Genomic DNA, 16,124 nt, shown 5'->3' on the forward strand with positions numbered 1-16,124 from the left:
TGGTTGGAGCGGCTGTGGTTGTGGTTTTAGTTGCTGAAGTTGTGGTTGCTGCCTCTCTTGTTGTGGTTGGAGCAACTATTGTTGTGGACAGAGCAGATGTAGTTGTGGTTGGAGTTGCTGTTGTTGTCGTCGGAACTACTGTTGTGGTTGGAGCTACTGTTGTTGTGGTTGGAGAAGCTGTTGTGGTTGGAGCAGCTGTGGTTGTGGTTGGAGCAGCTGTGGTTGTGGTTGGAGCTGCTGTGGTTGTGGTTTTAGTTGCTGTTGTTGTAGTTGGTGCCTCTGATGTTGTGGACAGAGCAGTTGTGGTTGTGGTTGGAGCAGCTGTGGTTGTGGTTGGAGCAACTATTGTTGTGGACAGAGCAGATGTAGTTGTGGTTGGAGCTACTGTTGTTGTGGTTGGAGCAGCTGTGGTTGTGGTTGGAGCTGCTGTGGTTGTGGTTGGTGCAGCTGTTGTGGTTGAAGGAATTGTTGTTGTGGTTGGAGCAGCTGTTGTTGTTGTCGGAGCTACTGTTGTTGTGGATGGAGCAACTGTTGTTGTGGTTGGTGCCTCTGTTGTTGTGGTCGGAGCTACTGTTGTTGTGGTTGGAGCAGCTGTGGTTGTGGTTGGAGCTTCTGTGGTTGTGGTTCGTGGAGCTGTTGTGATTGAAGGAATTGTTGTTGTGGTTGGAGCAACTGTTGTCGTTGGAGCAGCTGTGGTTGTGGTTGGAGCAACTGTTGTTGTGGTTGGAGCAACTGTTGTGGTCGGAGAAGCTGTGGTTGTGGATGGTGTCTCTGTTGTTGTGGTTGCAGAAACTGTTGTGGTCGGAGAAGCTGTGGTTGTGGATGGTGTCTCTGTTGTGGTGGTTGCAGAAGCTGTTGTGGTTGGAGCAGCTGTGGTTGTGGTTGGAGCTGCTGTGGTTGTGGTTGGTGCAGCTGTTGTGGTTGAAGGAATTGTTGTTGTGGTTGGAGCAGCTGTTGTTGTTGTCGGAGCTACTGTTGTTGTGGATGGAGCAGCTGTGGTTGTGGTTGGAGCGGCTGTGGTTGTGCTCGGAGCTGCTGTGGTTGTGGTTGGAGCACCTGTTGTGGTAGAAAGAATTGTTGTGGTTGGAGCAGCTGTGGTTGTGGTTGGTGCAACTGTTGTGGTTGAAGGAATTGTTGTGGTTGGAGCAGCTGTGGTTGTGGTTGGAGACGCTGTTTTTGTGGTTGGAGAAGCTGTTGTGGTTGGAGCTGCTGTGGTTGTGGTTGGTGCAGCTGTTGTGGTTGAAGGAATTGATGTTGTGGATGAAGCAGCTGTTGTGGTTGGAGCTGTTGTGGTTGTGGTTGGAGAAGCTGTTGTGGTTGCAGCAGCTGTTGTGGTTGCAGCAGCTGTGGTTGTGGTTGGAGCCACTGTTGTTGTCGTCGGAGCTACTGTTGTTGTGGTTGGAGCAACTGTTGTTGTGGTTGGAGCTGCTGTTGTTGTGGTTGGTGTCTCTGTTGTTGTGGTTGGAGCTATTGTAGTTGTGGTTAGAGCAACTGTTGTTGTGGTCAGAGCTGCTGTGGTTGTCGTTGGAGAAACTGTTGTGGTAGCAGCCGCTGTGGTTGTGGTTGGAGCTGCTGTTGTTGTGGTTGCTGCCTCTGTTGTTGTGGTTGGAGCAACTATTGTTGTGGACAGAGCAGATGTAGTTGTGGTTGGAGTTGCTGTTGTTGTCGTCGGAACTACTGTTGTTGTGGATGGAGCAACTGTTGTTGTGGTTGGTGCCTCTGTTGTTGTGGTCGGAGCAGCTGTGGTTGTGGTTGGAGCTGCTGTGGTTGTGGTTCGTGCAGCTGTTGTGATTGAAGGAATTGTTGTTGTGGTTGGAGCAACTGTTGTCGTCGGAGCTACTGTGGTTGTGGTTGGAGTTGTTGTTCTTGTCGTCGGAGCTGCTGTTGTTGTTGTTGGAGCAGCTGTGGTTGTGGTTGGAGCAACTGTTGTTGTGGTTGGAGCAACTGTTGTTGTGGTTGGAGCAACTGTTGTTGTGGTCGTAGCTATTGTGGTTGGGTTTGGAGAACCTGTTGTGGTTGTAGCAACTGTTGTGGTCGGAGAAGCTGTGGTTGTGGATGGTGTCTCTGTTGTTGTGGTTGGAGAAGCTGTTGTGGTTGGTGCAGCTGTTGTTGTTGAAGGAACAGCTGTAGTTGTTTGTGCAGCTGTTGTTACTGTTAGAGGTACAACTGTGGTTGTTCGGGGTACAACTGTGGTCGATGCAGATGAAATTGAGGTTATGGTAGGAGGAACAGTAATAATTGTTAGAGGAACAGCTGTAGTTGTTGAAGCAGCTGAAATGGGAGTGGGAGCAATTGTGTTTGTTGTTGTTGAAGGAACAGATGTGGATGTCGGAGGAACTGTGGGTGTTGTTGGCCCGGTAGATTCAAGAGAAGATGTAGCATTGGCAATTCCAAGTGCAGCAGCAGCAACAGCAGCTGTAATACAATGAAACTTGTTGTATTGACAGTCAAATATACATTTCTTGTAAAAGATTTTACAGCAGAAAAATGATCATTTTTTTCTTCACTAAATGGTGGGAGAAGTTAATATTCATTTCATGTAGATCACTTTAAACACCCTCCACTGATTTAAATCATATGTTTTCTCAGTACACCATTGTTGTTATTTTTATCAATCCAAACTTATAATTTTTTTCTGTGCTGCATGAAAACGTCATCCTTTGTTAAATCTTTCTATTTCCAAGACATCTGGTTTTGTTCTGGTACTACAGAAATATCACTAATCTGTCATCAGTGACCATAGACTTTTTGCCTGTCAGAGAACGACAAAGTTTTTTTATTCAGAGGCTTCTTCCAATTTGCTGTAACTCAGATCACTACAGGAGAGCTTTTCTGTCCATAGCCCTCAACATCAACAATAACTTAACTTGGGTAAGATGACTTATAACAACATTAAATCTCCTTTAGAATTAACGAAGTAGTTTTAAATTGAATGAAATGAATCACCATCCAACTAATCAATTCAAAGTCTTTGTAATAAGTATTTGTTTCTGTTCGTCTTTCTTTAAATTAAGACATTTCAAAGCACCACTTTAAACATCTCATGCATTACCTGTAAGAAATAGAAGACTTAATATGACTCGAAACTCCATTATGATTCCAGTTGAATCTGCAAAATCAAATACAGACTTTTATCTGCTGAAATTATGCACACACATTTACATCGTACTTTAATTACTGAATGTTCAAAAAATCTTCTACTGCTATCAGTTAAGATTTAATTTTAATTATTTGACAAGGTATATGCAGTAACATATTTATTAGTCTGTTACTTATAAGGATTTTGTAGTGACAAGTCTATATATTTTCTGTTGTTATGAATGTTAAACTCCTCATATTTTATTTTACAACATACTTATGCTAATCATAACCCTAAGACTAATTTAACTTAACTTTAAAAGTAAAACAATAAATAAATTAATTGTTTTTTTTTTATTTTATGTTTGTATGTTATGAAAATGTTACAGGAAGAAGTAAAATTTTTATAGTTTTTTTTTTTCTGTATAGTGAAAACAGAGCAATTCATTCCTACAGAAGACAGTCAGCTACCTAAAGAGCTTCAGCTGTTGATGTTGTGTGAAACCGATCCTTGTAACTATGTGACACATTTGCATAAACAGTACATAACAGCTAGAATGGACACTTCCTCTACCTGTCCCTCTTTAACCTTTTGTTAGAGAGCAGTCAGAAGAACAACCTTATGATTGTTAGACAAATGCATGTACTTTATGGTGATCAACAGTGAAACTGACCTATCTCTTTATCCAAGACATTTTTTCATGATTTAATCCAGATAAAAGTTCACGTTAAGATCTTTTTAAATATTCCTTTGCTGTTGGAGAAGAAAAAACTGTATTATCAGAGAGTAAGGTGATTACATTCTTAGGACACTTTGTGTTAAACCAAGATTTACTCCAAAAAAGCAATGGCAGATCATAAACGCTGGAAGAGATGTACATAACTGTTTAAACAGTAATCAGCAGGTAATAATGAAAAGCCTCTTTTGAATTACAAAAAATACTTAATTATTTATACCCAGAACACTTCCATGTTAATATTTTAGTTAGCGTTAAGTGTTAGGGTAGTAGAGTGACGTCCCCAGAACAAGCTTCACTGTAGTCATGCTAGTGTCACCATAACTGGGCTTCTTCAATTTGATATGATTTGCCTGGGTTGAAAATGTAGTAGCTTAGATAAGTTGTGTTTTAGAAATGATTAGCGTTCTTTGCTATAGCAGCATTTTTTACAAGAATGTTCAATATAATATACAATGCAGTACTGGTACATCCTAAAGTCTTTGCAAATATTTGCACAACGTCAAATCTAAAAATACATAAACACAGAAATGTTGAGGTTAGAAAAGTGGACAAAAGTACTTACTCAAATGTGAAATTCAGGATGAATTATTTCTATTGTGATGTCCGTCACATGGTATTGTAACCTTACGTAGCATAAATTAAAGTTTTAAAAGTTTTTTTCAGGAATTCTGTGGTACCTTACTTATGTAATATTTTTAAATAGTCTGATTCCCAGGCTCAGATGGGTTGCATTCCTCTTTCAGCTATTCCCAGAAATGATTATGCCTATTGCTTTGAAGCTTTCATGACGTCCTACTAAGTTTGTCTTGACAAAAATAAATATTTCTGCCCACACCTATTATTCAAAGCAGTTACGTGTAAAAAAAGCCTCTATTTGAATGTTTTACAATCCTCTGGTCTGTTATTTGTGAAGCAGGCCAAATGTCAATATGACAAAGTCCAAAGATGTGCCTCAGTATTGAGAATTAGAAGGTTTCCACTCAGTTTAGTTAGCATTGACTCCCATCCTAGTGAAACCAATTTTTCACTTTTCTTCCCCTTGTAATTTGTTCAACCTTCCAATTGCGCTACATCCATTGCTAACTCTGAATCAGTTTCTGCTGGGAAAATAAGAACACACATGTCAGAAAACTTCAGCTGAATGTGGAACATCATCATCCCTCAATGGGTGTAAGGAAGAGTGCTTTCTCAGGCTGGCCTTCAGCCTATACAGGTTTCGTGACAGAGAAACCAGACACAGGCAGAACCGCCCCCAAAAAACTCAGGCACCATGTGAATATGCATCTTTGCAGGGGTGTGATCTTGCTCACCTAAAACTGCACTGTGACATTCAAAAAGAAAGGAGAAAGAGGTGGGTGGGGCTGAAAATATGTAGGGAGACCAATCCAAAACGTGCCTGCAGGACACATGGAAATGCAGCATATTAACACATTTTAGGGTTAGAGTTAACCCTGTGTGGAGGAGGTCAGTGATGACTAAGCAACAGGACTACAGCAGGTCAGCCATCATTACCTACATGTGTTTGTGTTCAGGGCACACACAGCATTAATAATTACACATGTAACGCTAATTAATAAAATCAGTCCCTACTGGCTGACCAATAAAAGGCACAAATTCCTTTAATGTAAGAGGAAACATTTTAGGAGAAAACCTGTGTTCAAAATAAAATATAATTTAAAAAAATCTCAATATAGAGGCTACACGTAGTTGTCCTGTTCTGTTTTAAGTTTAAATATGAATAATTTCCCTTCATAATGTAATAGTTCTGTATAGCCTTGGAGGTTGTTTTTTTATTCCATTAAATTTGCTTTAATTTTTATAATCTGATTGTTTAATAAACTTTTGCTACTTTTAACTGTGCCATTAAATACATATATGTTAAATGCTGATTATGTTTTAGAAACAGATTAAAGACTTCTTCAAGTCCCCAGGCTGAATTTCAACCCCAAGCGCTCTGCAATCTGGAGCTTCACATAATGTATAAAATGAAGATTTTTCTTTTTTTAAAATTTTTTACTATGTGCCCCCATAAAAAATATTATCACCCCACCTTGGACACTCTGATAAATTTAGTCTAGGACCAACGCTGTATCTTATAATTTATCTTTATTATATTGATATCTATACAGGAAAAAATAAGCAAAAATACTTTCAGCATACTGAATACAAAATATTTTTGTGATAAATACAACTAAAAGAAAAAGAAAAACTAAACAATCATACAGGACATTGATCAGACAGTCTTACAATATTGATTGAGAGAGAAATCTTAAGGATTACATAAACAGTCTCTGACCTAAATAATCCTTAATTACCTTCATGTTACCTTTCACAGATTATAAATTATATTACTTTACCATAATAATTAAATTTACATAAATAAATAAGAAAGAACTGATATGAACAAACTTAAAGAGCCTGACAATTCAAATAAACATATTCACTGTTATACAGTATCAAGATTCAATAAATGTTTTTAAAGTTTTAAAGTGTCATGAGTAAATTTTTAGAATGTCCTTCTTCACACCAGTAAGAATTGACATTTTCCAGCACATCTTCCTCTGGAAACCAGCAGAGACGTTATTGCTGGTTTGAAAGAAGCCATGACAGCAGGACCAAGCTGAGTGCAGTGATGAGGCTGATGTTGTGGCTTACTCCACTTGATACCTCTGCAAGTGAGGAAAAGAAGACACATGACCTTATTTGAAAAAACACCTCCTCTGTTATATACCAGATTTTGTATCATTGCAATGCTAACTTATTTTTATTTGAATGTAATTTAGCTTACGTATGTCATCCACAAGAAAAGAAGCAGTTTCAATGTTGAAGTCTGTGACGATCAAAGCTGCTTTCAGCAAAACCTCTGCAATTTGAATGTTGCTAGGTATAAACGCTGCTGAAAATTTGAGGTTCATGTTGTTGACAATTGATCCGTTGCATCCGGTAGAAGACATGGAAGCTGTGAAATGCTATAGGCTTGGATGAGCAGATTAGCATGAGGATTAGAGACGTCTTCCCCCCGGGACCTGGACACTGGTGGAGGAGGCAAAGGAGAGGGTGGAAGTCTGAAGAAGATGGAAGAACAAGGGTGGAGAAGAAGGGATGGAGGTGGGTTGAAGCCCGACTGGTGGGCAGATGGAGCCGTAGATGGAGAAGTTAATTGAGGTGCATTCCGATGCTGATAGGTTGTGGTAGAAGCTCATGACGCAGCGATTGGATGATGTAGGTAAGGCTGAAGAAAATCTTCCAGGACTACAGCAGGTCAGCCATCATTACCTACATGTGTTTGTGTTCAGGGCACACACAGCATTAATAATTACACATGTAACGCTAATTAATAAAATCAGTCCCTACTGGCTGACCAATAAAAGGCACAGATTCCTTTAATGTAAGAGGAAACATTTTAGGAGAAAACCTGTGTTCAAAATAAAATATAATTAAAAAAAATCTCAATATAGAGGCTACACGTAGTTGTCCTGTTCTGTTTTAAGTTTAAATATGAATAATTTCCCTTCATAATGTAATAGTTCTGTATAGCCTTGGAGGTTGTTTTTTTTGTTCCATTAAATTTGCTTTAATTTTTATAATCTGATTGTTTAATAAACTTTTGTTACTTTTAACTGTGCCATTAAATACATATATGTTAAATGCTGATTATGTTTTAGAAACAGATTAAAGACTTCTTCAAGTCCCCAGGCTGAATTTCAACCCCAAGCGCTCTGCAATCTGGAGCTTCACATAATGTATAAAATGAAGATTTTTCTTTTTTTAAAATTTTTTACTATGTGCCCCCATAAAAAAAATGATCGCCCCACCTTGGACACTCTGATAAATTTAGTCTAGGACCAACGCTGTATCTTATAATTTATCTTTATTATATTGATATCTATACAGGAAAAAATAAGCAAAAATACTTTCAGCATACTGAATACAAAATATTTTTGTGATAAATACAACTAAAAGAAAAAGAAAAACTAGACAATCATACAGGACATTGATCAGACAGTTTTACAATATTGATTGAGAGAGAAATCTTAAGGATTACATAAACAGTCTCTGACCTAAATAATCCTTAATTACCTTCATGTTACCGTTCACAGATTATAAATTATATTACTTTACCATAATAATTAAATTTACATAAATAAATAAGAAAGAACTGATATGAACAAACTTAAAGAGCCTGACAATTCAAATAAACATATTCACTGTTATACAGTATCAAGATTCAATAAATGTTTTTAAAGTTTTAAAGTGTCATGAGTAAATTTTTAGAATGTCCTTCTTCACACCAGTAAGAATTGACATTTTCCAGCACATCTTCCTCTGGAAACCAGCAGAGACGTTATTGCTGGTTTGAAAGAAGCCATGACAGCAGGACCAAGCTGAGTGCAGTGATGAGGCTGATGTTGTGGCTTACTCCACTTGATACCTCTGCAAGTGAGGAAAAGAAGACACATGACCTTATTTGAAAAAACACCTCCTCTGTTATATACCAGATTTTGTATCATTGCAATGCTAACTTATTTTTATTTGAATGTAATTTAGCTTACGTATGTCATCCACAAGAAAAGAAGCAGTTTCAATGTTGAAGTCTGTGACGATCAAAGCTGCTTTCAGCAAAACCTCTGCAATTTGAATGTTGCTAGGTATAAACGCTGCTGAAAATTTGAGGTTCATGTTGTTGACAATTGATCCGTTGCATCCGGTAGAAGACATGGAAGCTGTGAAATGCTATAGGCTTGGATGAGCAGATTAGCATGAGGATTAGAGACGTCTTCCCCCCGGGACCTGGACACTGGTGGAGGAGGCAAAGGAGAGGGTGGAAGTCTGAAGAAGATGGAAGAACAAGGGTGGAGAAGAAGGGATGGAGGTGGGTTGAAGCCCGACTGGTGGGCAGATGGAGCCGTAGATGGAGAAGTTAATTGAGGTGCATTCCGATGCTGATAGGTTGTGGTAGAAGCTCATGACGCAGCGATTGGATGATGTAGGTAAGGCTGAAGAAAATCTTCCAGGACTACAGCAGGTCAGCCATCATTACCTACATGTGTTTGTGTTCAGGGCACACACAGCATTAATAATTACACATGTAACGCTAATTAATAAAATCAGTCCCTACTGGCTGACCAATAAAAGGCACAGATTCCTTTAATGTAAGAGGAAACATTTTAGGAGAAAACCTGTGTTCAAAATAAAATATAATTAAAAAAAATCTCAATATAGAGGCTACACGTAGTTGTCCTGTTCTGTTTTAAGTTTAAATATGAATAATTTCCCTTCATAATGTAATAGTTCTGTATAGCCTTGGAGGTTGTTTTTTTTGTTCCATTAAATTTGCTTTAATTTTTATAATCTGATTGTTTAATAAACTTTTGTTACTTTTAACTGTGCCATTAAATACATATATGTTAAATGCTGATTATGTTTTAGAAACAGATTAAAGACTTCTTCAAGTCCCCAGGCTGAATTTCAACCCCAAGCGCTCTGCAATCTGGAGCTTCACATAATGTATAAAATGAAGATTTTTCTTTTTTTAAAATTTTTTACTATGTGCCCCCATAAAAAAAATGATCGCCCCACCTTGGACACTCTGATAAATTTAGTCTAGGACCAACGCTGTATCTTATAATTTATCTTTATTATATTGATATCTATACAGGAAAAAATAAGCAAAAATACTTTCAGCATACTGAATACAAAATATTTTTGTGATAAATACAACTAAAAGAAAAAGAAAAACTAGACAATCATACAGGACATTGATCAGACAGTTTTACAATATTGATTGAGAGAGAAATCTTAAGGATTACATAAACAGTCTCTGACCTAAATAATCCTTAATTACCTTCATGTTACCTTTCACAGATTATAAATTATATTACTTTACCATAATAATTAAATTTACATAAATAAATAAGAAAGAACTGATATGAACAAACTTAAAGAGCCTGACAATTCAAATAAACATATTCACTGTTATACAGTATCAAGATTCAATAAATGTTTTTAAAGTTTTAAAGTGTCATGAGTAAATTTTTAGAATGTCCTTCTTCACACCAGTAAGAATTGACATTTTCCAGCACATCTTCCTCTGGAAACCAGCAGAGACGTTATTGCTGGTTTGAAAGAAGCCATGACAGCAGGACCAAGCTGAGTGCAGTGATGAGGCTGATGTTGTGGCTTACTCCACTTGATACCTCTGCAAGTGAGGAAAAGAAGACACATGACCTTATTTGAAAAAACACCTCCTCTGTTATATACCAGATTTTGTATCATTGCAATGCTAACTTATTTTTATTTGAATGTAATTTAGCTTACGTATGTCATCCACAAGAAAAGAAGCAGTTTCGATGTTGAAGTCTGTGACGTTCAAAGCTGCTTTCAGCAAAACCTCTGCAATTTGAATGTTGCTAGGTACAAACGCTGCTGAAAATTTAAGGTTCATGTTGTTGATAATTGATCCGTTGCTAAAAATGAAACAAAAATATCAGTTAATTTGTCCAAATTTATATTCAACAATGTTTAAAATTGTCTGCAAATCATACCTGAATGAAGTTACAGTGAAGTCGCGTAAAGTAGAAAACGTTCGCTGGAAGAGAGGTTCAAGCTGCAGGAAGACAAGGAAAATATTGTTCTGTAAATTAAAGTTGTAATTTTTTCTATGTCTCAGTCATCCAAATCCTGAAATTACATCAAATATAAAATTTTCCTATGATAGTTTAGGCAAAAAAAAAAATCATGATAAACCTTTTGTGTATGTGTGGTATTTCAGTTATATTAGATATTACTAACTTTTGCTAAAGGAAAATGTGAATTCATTAAGTGAAGAAACATTGTTTTAACCAATTTTTGCCCTGCATGTTACAAAGTGTGTTTCTTAAACCCACCTGATTTAAATAAAGAATTAACTGACAAGGTTCTACAGACGTTGGTTAAAGGTTAATTGTATAACTAAACAATTTGAATCATAATTTGATATTTTAAAAGTGCCATCAGACTATATAACAAAGATTATATTTACCCTGGACTTATTTATAGATTCAGATATATCCAAACAAGCATACATATTTGTTTTTGTTTATTTTCCTTCTTTTAAATTATTCATCATTTCACACTTGTGCATGTATTTTTAATTTTTATATCACGTATGGTTATATTTATATTTACCAGTATTTGACACGTTAGATGGGAGTAGCTTGTTAACAAATAAACAACTTCCCTTTCAGGATCCAGAAAGTATATTCTAATTTTAAATCAGGGAATAAATCTACACCATACAGGCCAAGGTGTAGATTTTTTTTCTAACAACCCTTGCCCTCCTGTGGTATTGAACATAGTTTCTTTTATTCAATTTTCATTTTTTTGAATACAAAATAATTTAGACAGCTTTATGGTTCTGTCTCAAAACAATTTTCAACTTGAAAGTGTTGTTTGTTAAAGCTCTTTTACAAATATTTTACTATAAGCTGAAATAAGACTTACATTTGACTTTAAAAGTGCAGCTCGATTTTTAAATGCGGCAGATGATGGGTTCAGCAAATCAGTGGTGAAGGTCTCGCCCAGAGACCTAAAAGTCACTTTCCTTGTGACTGTTGCCTCCACAGTTGGAGTTGTTTTGGTTGTTGGATTAACTGCAGTAGATGGAGCTGTGGTTTTGGTTGTTGGATTAACTGCAGTAGATGGAGTTGTGGTGTTGGTTGTTGGATTAACTTCAGTAGATGGAGTTGTGGTGTTGGTTGTTGGATTAACTGCAGCAGATGGAGTTGTGGTGTTGGTTGTTGGATTAACTGCAGTAGATGGAGTTGTGGTGTTGGTTGTTGGATTAACTGCAGTAGATGGAGTTGTGGTGTTGGTTGTTGAATTAACTTCAGTAGATGGAGTTGTGGTGTTGGTTGTTGGATTAACTGCAGTAGTTGCAGTTGAGTTTGGAGAGATAGTAGTATCTGTAGAATTTGTAGTGGGCGGTGTGGTTGGCAAAGGTGTGCCTGCCAGAAAAAGAAAAGAAAAAAGACAATGCTGCTTAAATAAAAATTTACATTGCTCTGTTTCTGTGTAGTGTTAGACCACGATTTACTTACGTATTATTTGGACAGAACCAGGTGAAAATGGAACATCCATGATAGTGTTGTTATTAGACTTATCTATAGCATCTGATAACGTTTTTTGTACTTCTTCGTTCCTTGGGAGTTCCACAAGTGGCGTGGTTTGGTTAAACTCCACCCCAACTTCTACTTCTGTGACATTCATTCGAATGCGGGATGTTAAAGAAACTCTGCAATATAAACGCAAAATATAAACAAGTTTAGGAAAACATATATTCATTTTGTTTATTAAAAAAAAAAAAGAAATTAAGCTTACCTAAATGAAATGACATAACTACGGACGAAGAGGGCTCCAAAAGCTTTTCTGTAGAGCATGTCATACTGTAGGACAAAAGATTAAGTACAATGATAAGAATATTGTATAACTGAATATTTTAATATTTCAATTGAATGTCTGACAATATGACCATAATGATATATTTTACTATGGCACTTACTACTGCTACAATCCTCTTCGCGAGATCCTTAAATGTTTGGGTGTTATTATCTTTGAGATCTTCATCAAATGGTTCGTAAACAACCACTCCAACATAAAAAACTGGAGCAGGAGGTCCATTTGTAGGAGTTGCATTAGTAGCCGGAATTGTTTGATAAGCTGTGGTTTGGTTTTGAGTAGATGACATTAAGGTTGGCTTAGCTGATAGTGTCGAAGGAGCTGTGGTGGGAGATGAAACTGTCGTATTTGATGGAATTGTTGCGGTCAGGGAAGGTGTGGCTGTTAAAGGAAGAACTGTGGAAGTAATTAGAGCAGGTGTAGTTGTTGCTGGAGTAGCAGAAGTGTTGGTTGAACCACTTGTGGTTCTGATCGGGGCATTTGTGGCTATATTTGGGGCAGCTGTGAATGTGTTAGGAGACACTGTGGTATCTGTAACAGAAGTTTGACTTGTAACTGTAGCAGCTGTTATTACTGATGAAGCTGATATTGTTGAAGGAAAAACTGAGGATGTGGATGAAGTTGATATGGATGTAGCTGGAGAAGTTTTGGTAGTGGCTGTTACAATAATTCTAGTGGATTGGGCAATCGTAGTTGTGGATGGAGCTGCTGTGGTTTGCAGATTTGTAGTTATGGTTGAGCCAGCTGTAATTGGGATGCTTGCAGTAGATCTTGTTATTGTTGGCGCAACGGATGTGGATGTGGATGTAGCAGTTATGGTGGTGATTGGGGCAGCTGTTGTTGGAGTGTCTGATGTTGTGGTTGGAGCTGCTGTTGTTGTGGTCGAAGCAGCTGTGGTTGTGGTTGGAGCTGCTGTTGTTGTGGTTGGTGTCTCTGTAGTTGTGGTTGGAGCTACTGTGGTTGTGGTTGGAGCAGCTGTTGCTGTGGACAGAGCTACTGTGGTTGTGGTTGGAGAAACTGTTCTGGTTGCAGCAACTATGGTTGTAGTTGGAGCTGCTGTAGTTGTGGTTGGAGCAGCTGTTGTTGTGGACAGAGCAGATGTAACTGTGGTTGGAGCGGCTGTTGTTGTGGTTGGTGTCTCTGTTGTTATGGTTGGAGCTACTGTGGTTGTGGTTGGAGCAGCTGTTGCTGTGGACAGAGCTACTGTGGTTGTGGTTGGAGAAACTGTTCTGGTTGCAGCAACTATGGTTGTAGTTGGAGCTGCTGTAGTTGTGGTTGGAGCAGCTGTTGTTGTGGACAGAGCAGATGTAACTGTGGTTGGAGCGGCTGTTGTTGTGGTTGGTGTCTCTGTTGTTATGGTTGGAGCTACTGTAGTTGTGGTTGGAGATACTGTAGTTGTGGTTGGAGCTACTGTAGTTGTGGTTGGAGTTGCTGTTGTTGTGGTTGGAGAAGCTGTGGTTGTGGTCGGTGTCTCTGTTGTTGTAGGTTGTGTCTCTGTTCTTGTGGTTGGTGAAGCTGTGGTTGTTGTTGGAGCAGATGTTGTTGTGGTTGGAGCTGCTGTTGTGGTTGGAGTTGCTGCGTTTGTTGTTGTTGCAGCTGTTGTGGTTGAAAGAATTGTTGTTGTCGTCGGAGCTACTGTGGTTGTGGTTGGAGAAGCTGTTGTGGTTGAAGGAATTGTTGTGTTTGGAGCAGCTGTGGTTGTGGTTGGAGCTACTGTAGTTGTGGTTCGAGTTGCTGTTGTTGTGGTTGGAGAAGCTGTGGTTGTGGTCGGTGTCTCTGTTGTTGTAGGTTGTGTCTCTGTTGTTGTGGTTGGTGAAGCTGTGGTTGTTGTTGGAGCAGATGTTGTTGTGGTTGGAGCTGCTGTTGTTGTGGTTGGAGTTGCTGCGTTTGTCGTTGTTGCAGCTGTTGTGGTTGAAAGAATTGTTGTTGTCGTCGGAGCTACTGTGGTTGTGGTTGGAGAAGCTGTGGTTGTGGTTGCAGCTACTGTAGTTGTGGTTGGTGCCTGTGTTGTTGTTGTGGGAGCAGCTGTAGTTGTGGATGGTGATGCTGTTGTGGTTGGAGCTGCTGTGGTTGTGGTTGGTGCAGCTGTGGTGGTTGAAGGAATTGTTGTGGTTGGAGCAGCTGTGGTTGTGGTTGGAGCAACTGTTGTTGTTGTTGTTGTCGGAACTACTGTTGTTGTGGTTGGAGCAACTGTTGTTGTGGCCGGACCTGCTGTGGTTGTGGTTGGAGAAACTGATGTGGTTGCAGCCGCTGTGGTAGTGGTTGGAGCTGCTGTTGCTGAGGATGGTGTCTCTGTTGTTTTGGTTGGAGCTGCTGTGGTTGTGGTTGGTGCAGCTTTTGTGGTTGAAGGAACTGTTGTTGTGGTTGGAGAAACTGTGGTTGTGATTGGAGTAGCTGTGGTTGTGGTTGGTGCAGCTGTTGTGGTTGAAGGAATTGTTGTTGTGGTTGGAGCAGCTGTGGTTGTGGTTGGAGAAGCTGTGGTTGTTGTTGGAGCAGCTGTGGTTGTGGTTGGAGTTGCTGTTGTTGTGGTCAGTGTCTCTGTTCTTGTGGTTGGAGAAGCTGTGGTTGTTGTTGGAGCAGATGTTGTTGTGGTTGGAGCTGCTGTTGTTGTGGTTGGAGTTGCTGTGTTTGTCATTGTTGCAGCTGTTGTGGTTGAAGGAATTGTTGTTGTCGTCGGAGCTACTGTGGTTGTGGTTGGTGCCTGTGTTGATGTTGTGGGAGCAGCTGTAGTTGTGGATGGTGATGCTGTTGTTGTTGGGGCAGCTGTGGTTGTGGTTGCAGCTACTGTGGTTGTGGTTGGAGAAGCTGTGGTTGTGGTCGGAGCTGCTGTGGTTGTGGTTGGTGCAGCTGTTGTGGTTGAAGAAATTGTTGTTGTGGTTGGAGAAGCTGTAGGTGTGGTTGGATCTGCTGTGGTTGTCGTTGGTGCAGCTGTCGTGGTTGAAGGAATTTTTGTTGTGGTTGCAGCAGCTGTGGTTGTTGTTGGAGAAGCTGTGGATGTTGTTGGAGTTGCTGTTCTTGTCGGAACAACTGTTGTTGTGGATGTAGCAACTGTTGTTGTGGTTAGAGTAGCTATGGTTGTGGTTGGTGCAGCTGTTGTTGTTGAAGGAATTGTTGTTGTGGTTGGAGATGCTGTGGTTGTGGTTGGAGCTGATGTTGTTGTGGTTGGTGTCTCTGTTTTTGTGGTTGGAGCTACTGTATTTGTGGTTATAGCTTCTGTTGTTGTGGTTGTAGCTGCTGTGGTTGTGGATGGAGCTGCTGTTGTTGTGGTTGGTGTCTCTGTTGTTGTGGTTGGAGCTACTGTTGTGGTTGCAGCCGCTGTGGTTGTGGTTGGAGCTGCTGTTGTTGTGGTCGGTGTCTCTGTTGTTGTGGTTGGAGCTACTATAGTTGTGGTTGGAGCTTCTGTTGTTGTGGTTGAAGCTGCTGTGGTTGTGGTTTGTGCAGCTGTTGTTGTTGAAGGAATTGTTGTTGTGGTTGGAGCAGCTGTGGTTGTGGTTGTCGCTGCTGTGGTTGTTGTTGGTGCAGCTGTTGTGGCTGGAGCTGCTGTGGTTGTGGTTGGAGCTGCTGTGGTTGTGGTTGGAGCAACTGTGGTTGTGGTTGGAGCTGCTGTGGTTGTGAGTGGAGAAAGTGTCGTGGTTGGAGCTACTGTAGTTGTGGATGTAGCAACAGTTGTTGTGGTTGGAGTAGCTGTGGTTGGTGCAGCTGTTGTGGTTGAAGGAATTGTTGTCGTGGTTGGAGCAACTGTTGTTGTCGTCGGAGCTGCTGTTGTTGTGGTTGGAGCAACTGTTGTTGTGGTCGGAGCTGCTGTGGTTGTGGTTGGAGCAACTTTTGTGGTTGCAGCCGCTGTGGTTGTGGTTGGAGCTGCTGTGGTTG

At 39.7% G+C, this 16,124-nt stretch overlaps 2 protein-coding genes and 3 long non-coding RNA genes across 6 annotated transcripts; all 5 read right to left on the reverse strand.

Annotated features, from left to right (window-relative positions):
• Positions 1-475: 475 nt before the first annotated feature.
• LOC114157868 (probable beta-glucosidase btgE) lies at positions 476-1,843 on the reverse strand (the record flags this gene model as incomplete). Its single annotated transcript, XM_028039037.1, has 2 exons — positions 476-532; positions 1,781-1,843. Coding segments are annotated over 2 exons (120 nt in total), but the record flags the coding sequence as incomplete, so codon positions are not given.
• A 231-nt stretch (positions 1,844-2,074) lies between these two features.
• Positions 2,075-4,599, reverse strand: LOC114157750 (uncharacterized). The gene is made up of 3 exons (XR_003598254.1): positions 4,381-4,599; positions 3,053-3,109; positions 2,075-2,415 (listed from the first exon to the last, which is right to left on the reverse strand). It is a non-coding gene; the product is annotated as an uncharacterized LOC114157750 (long non-coding RNA).
• Positions 4,600-6,157: 1,558 nt separating this feature from the next.
• LOC114157734 (uncharacterized) lies at positions 6,158-6,742 on the reverse strand. Its single transcript, XR_003598238.1, has 2 exons — positions 6,607-6,742; positions 6,158-6,487 (listed from the first exon to the last, which is right to left on the reverse strand). It is a non-coding gene; the product is annotated as an uncharacterized LOC114157734 (long non-coding RNA).
• Positions 6,743-7,922: 1,180 nt separating this feature from the next.
• Positions 7,923-8,507, reverse strand: LOC114157735 (uncharacterized). Its single transcript, XR_003598239.1, has 2 exons — positions 8,372-8,507; positions 7,923-8,252 (listed from the first exon to the last, which is right to left on the reverse strand). It is a non-coding gene; the product is annotated as an uncharacterized LOC114157735 (long non-coding RNA).
• A 1,180-nt stretch (positions 8,508-9,687) lies between these two features.
• Positions 9,688-13,200, reverse strand: LOC114157728 (cell wall protein DAN4-like). Of its 2 annotated transcripts, XM_028038877.1 has the most exons (8): positions 12,358-13,200; positions 12,177-12,241; positions 11,897-12,090; positions 11,723-11,803; positions 11,301-11,644; positions 10,364-10,425; positions 10,137-10,285; positions 9,688-10,017 (listed from the first exon to the last, which is right to left on the reverse strand). In XM_028038877.1, exons 1-8 carry the CDS (start codon positions 12,541-12,543, stop codon positions 9,929-9,931), a joined length of 1,170 nt encoding a protein of 389 aa, XP_027894678.1. In that variant the 5' UTR covers positions 12,544-13,200; the 3' UTR covers positions 9,688-9,928. The 2 variants fall into 2 exon arrangements, with proteins under 2 accessions (XP_027894678.1, XP_027894677.1); XM_028038876.1 differs by having other exon boundaries at positions 11,301-11,803; positions 12,358-13,199.
• Positions 13,201-16,124: the final 2,924 nt, after the last annotated feature.

The sequence above is a fragment of the Xiphophorus couchianus genome, chromosome 14, assembly GCF_001444195.1.
Source record: "Xiphophorus couchianus chromosome 14, X_couchianus-1.0, whole genome shotgun sequence".
NCBI lineage: Eukaryota > Metazoa > Chordata > Actinopteri > Cyprinodontiformes > Poeciliidae > Xiphophorus > Xiphophorus couchianus.

Coding starts and splice junctions, on each gene's coding strand:
- LOC114157728 (XM_028038876.1), bottom strand. CDS start 12,543: ATGTCATCTACTCAAAACCAAACCACAGCTTATCAAACAATTCCGGCT. Junction 11,804..11,896: donor TGGTTCTGTCCAAATAATAC/GTAAGTAAATCG, acceptor TTTTTCTGGCAG/GCACACCTTTGCCAACCACA. Junction 10,286..10,363: donor TTCACTGTAACTTCATTCAG/GTATGATTTGCA, acceptor TTTCATTTTTAG/CAACGGATCAATTATCAACA.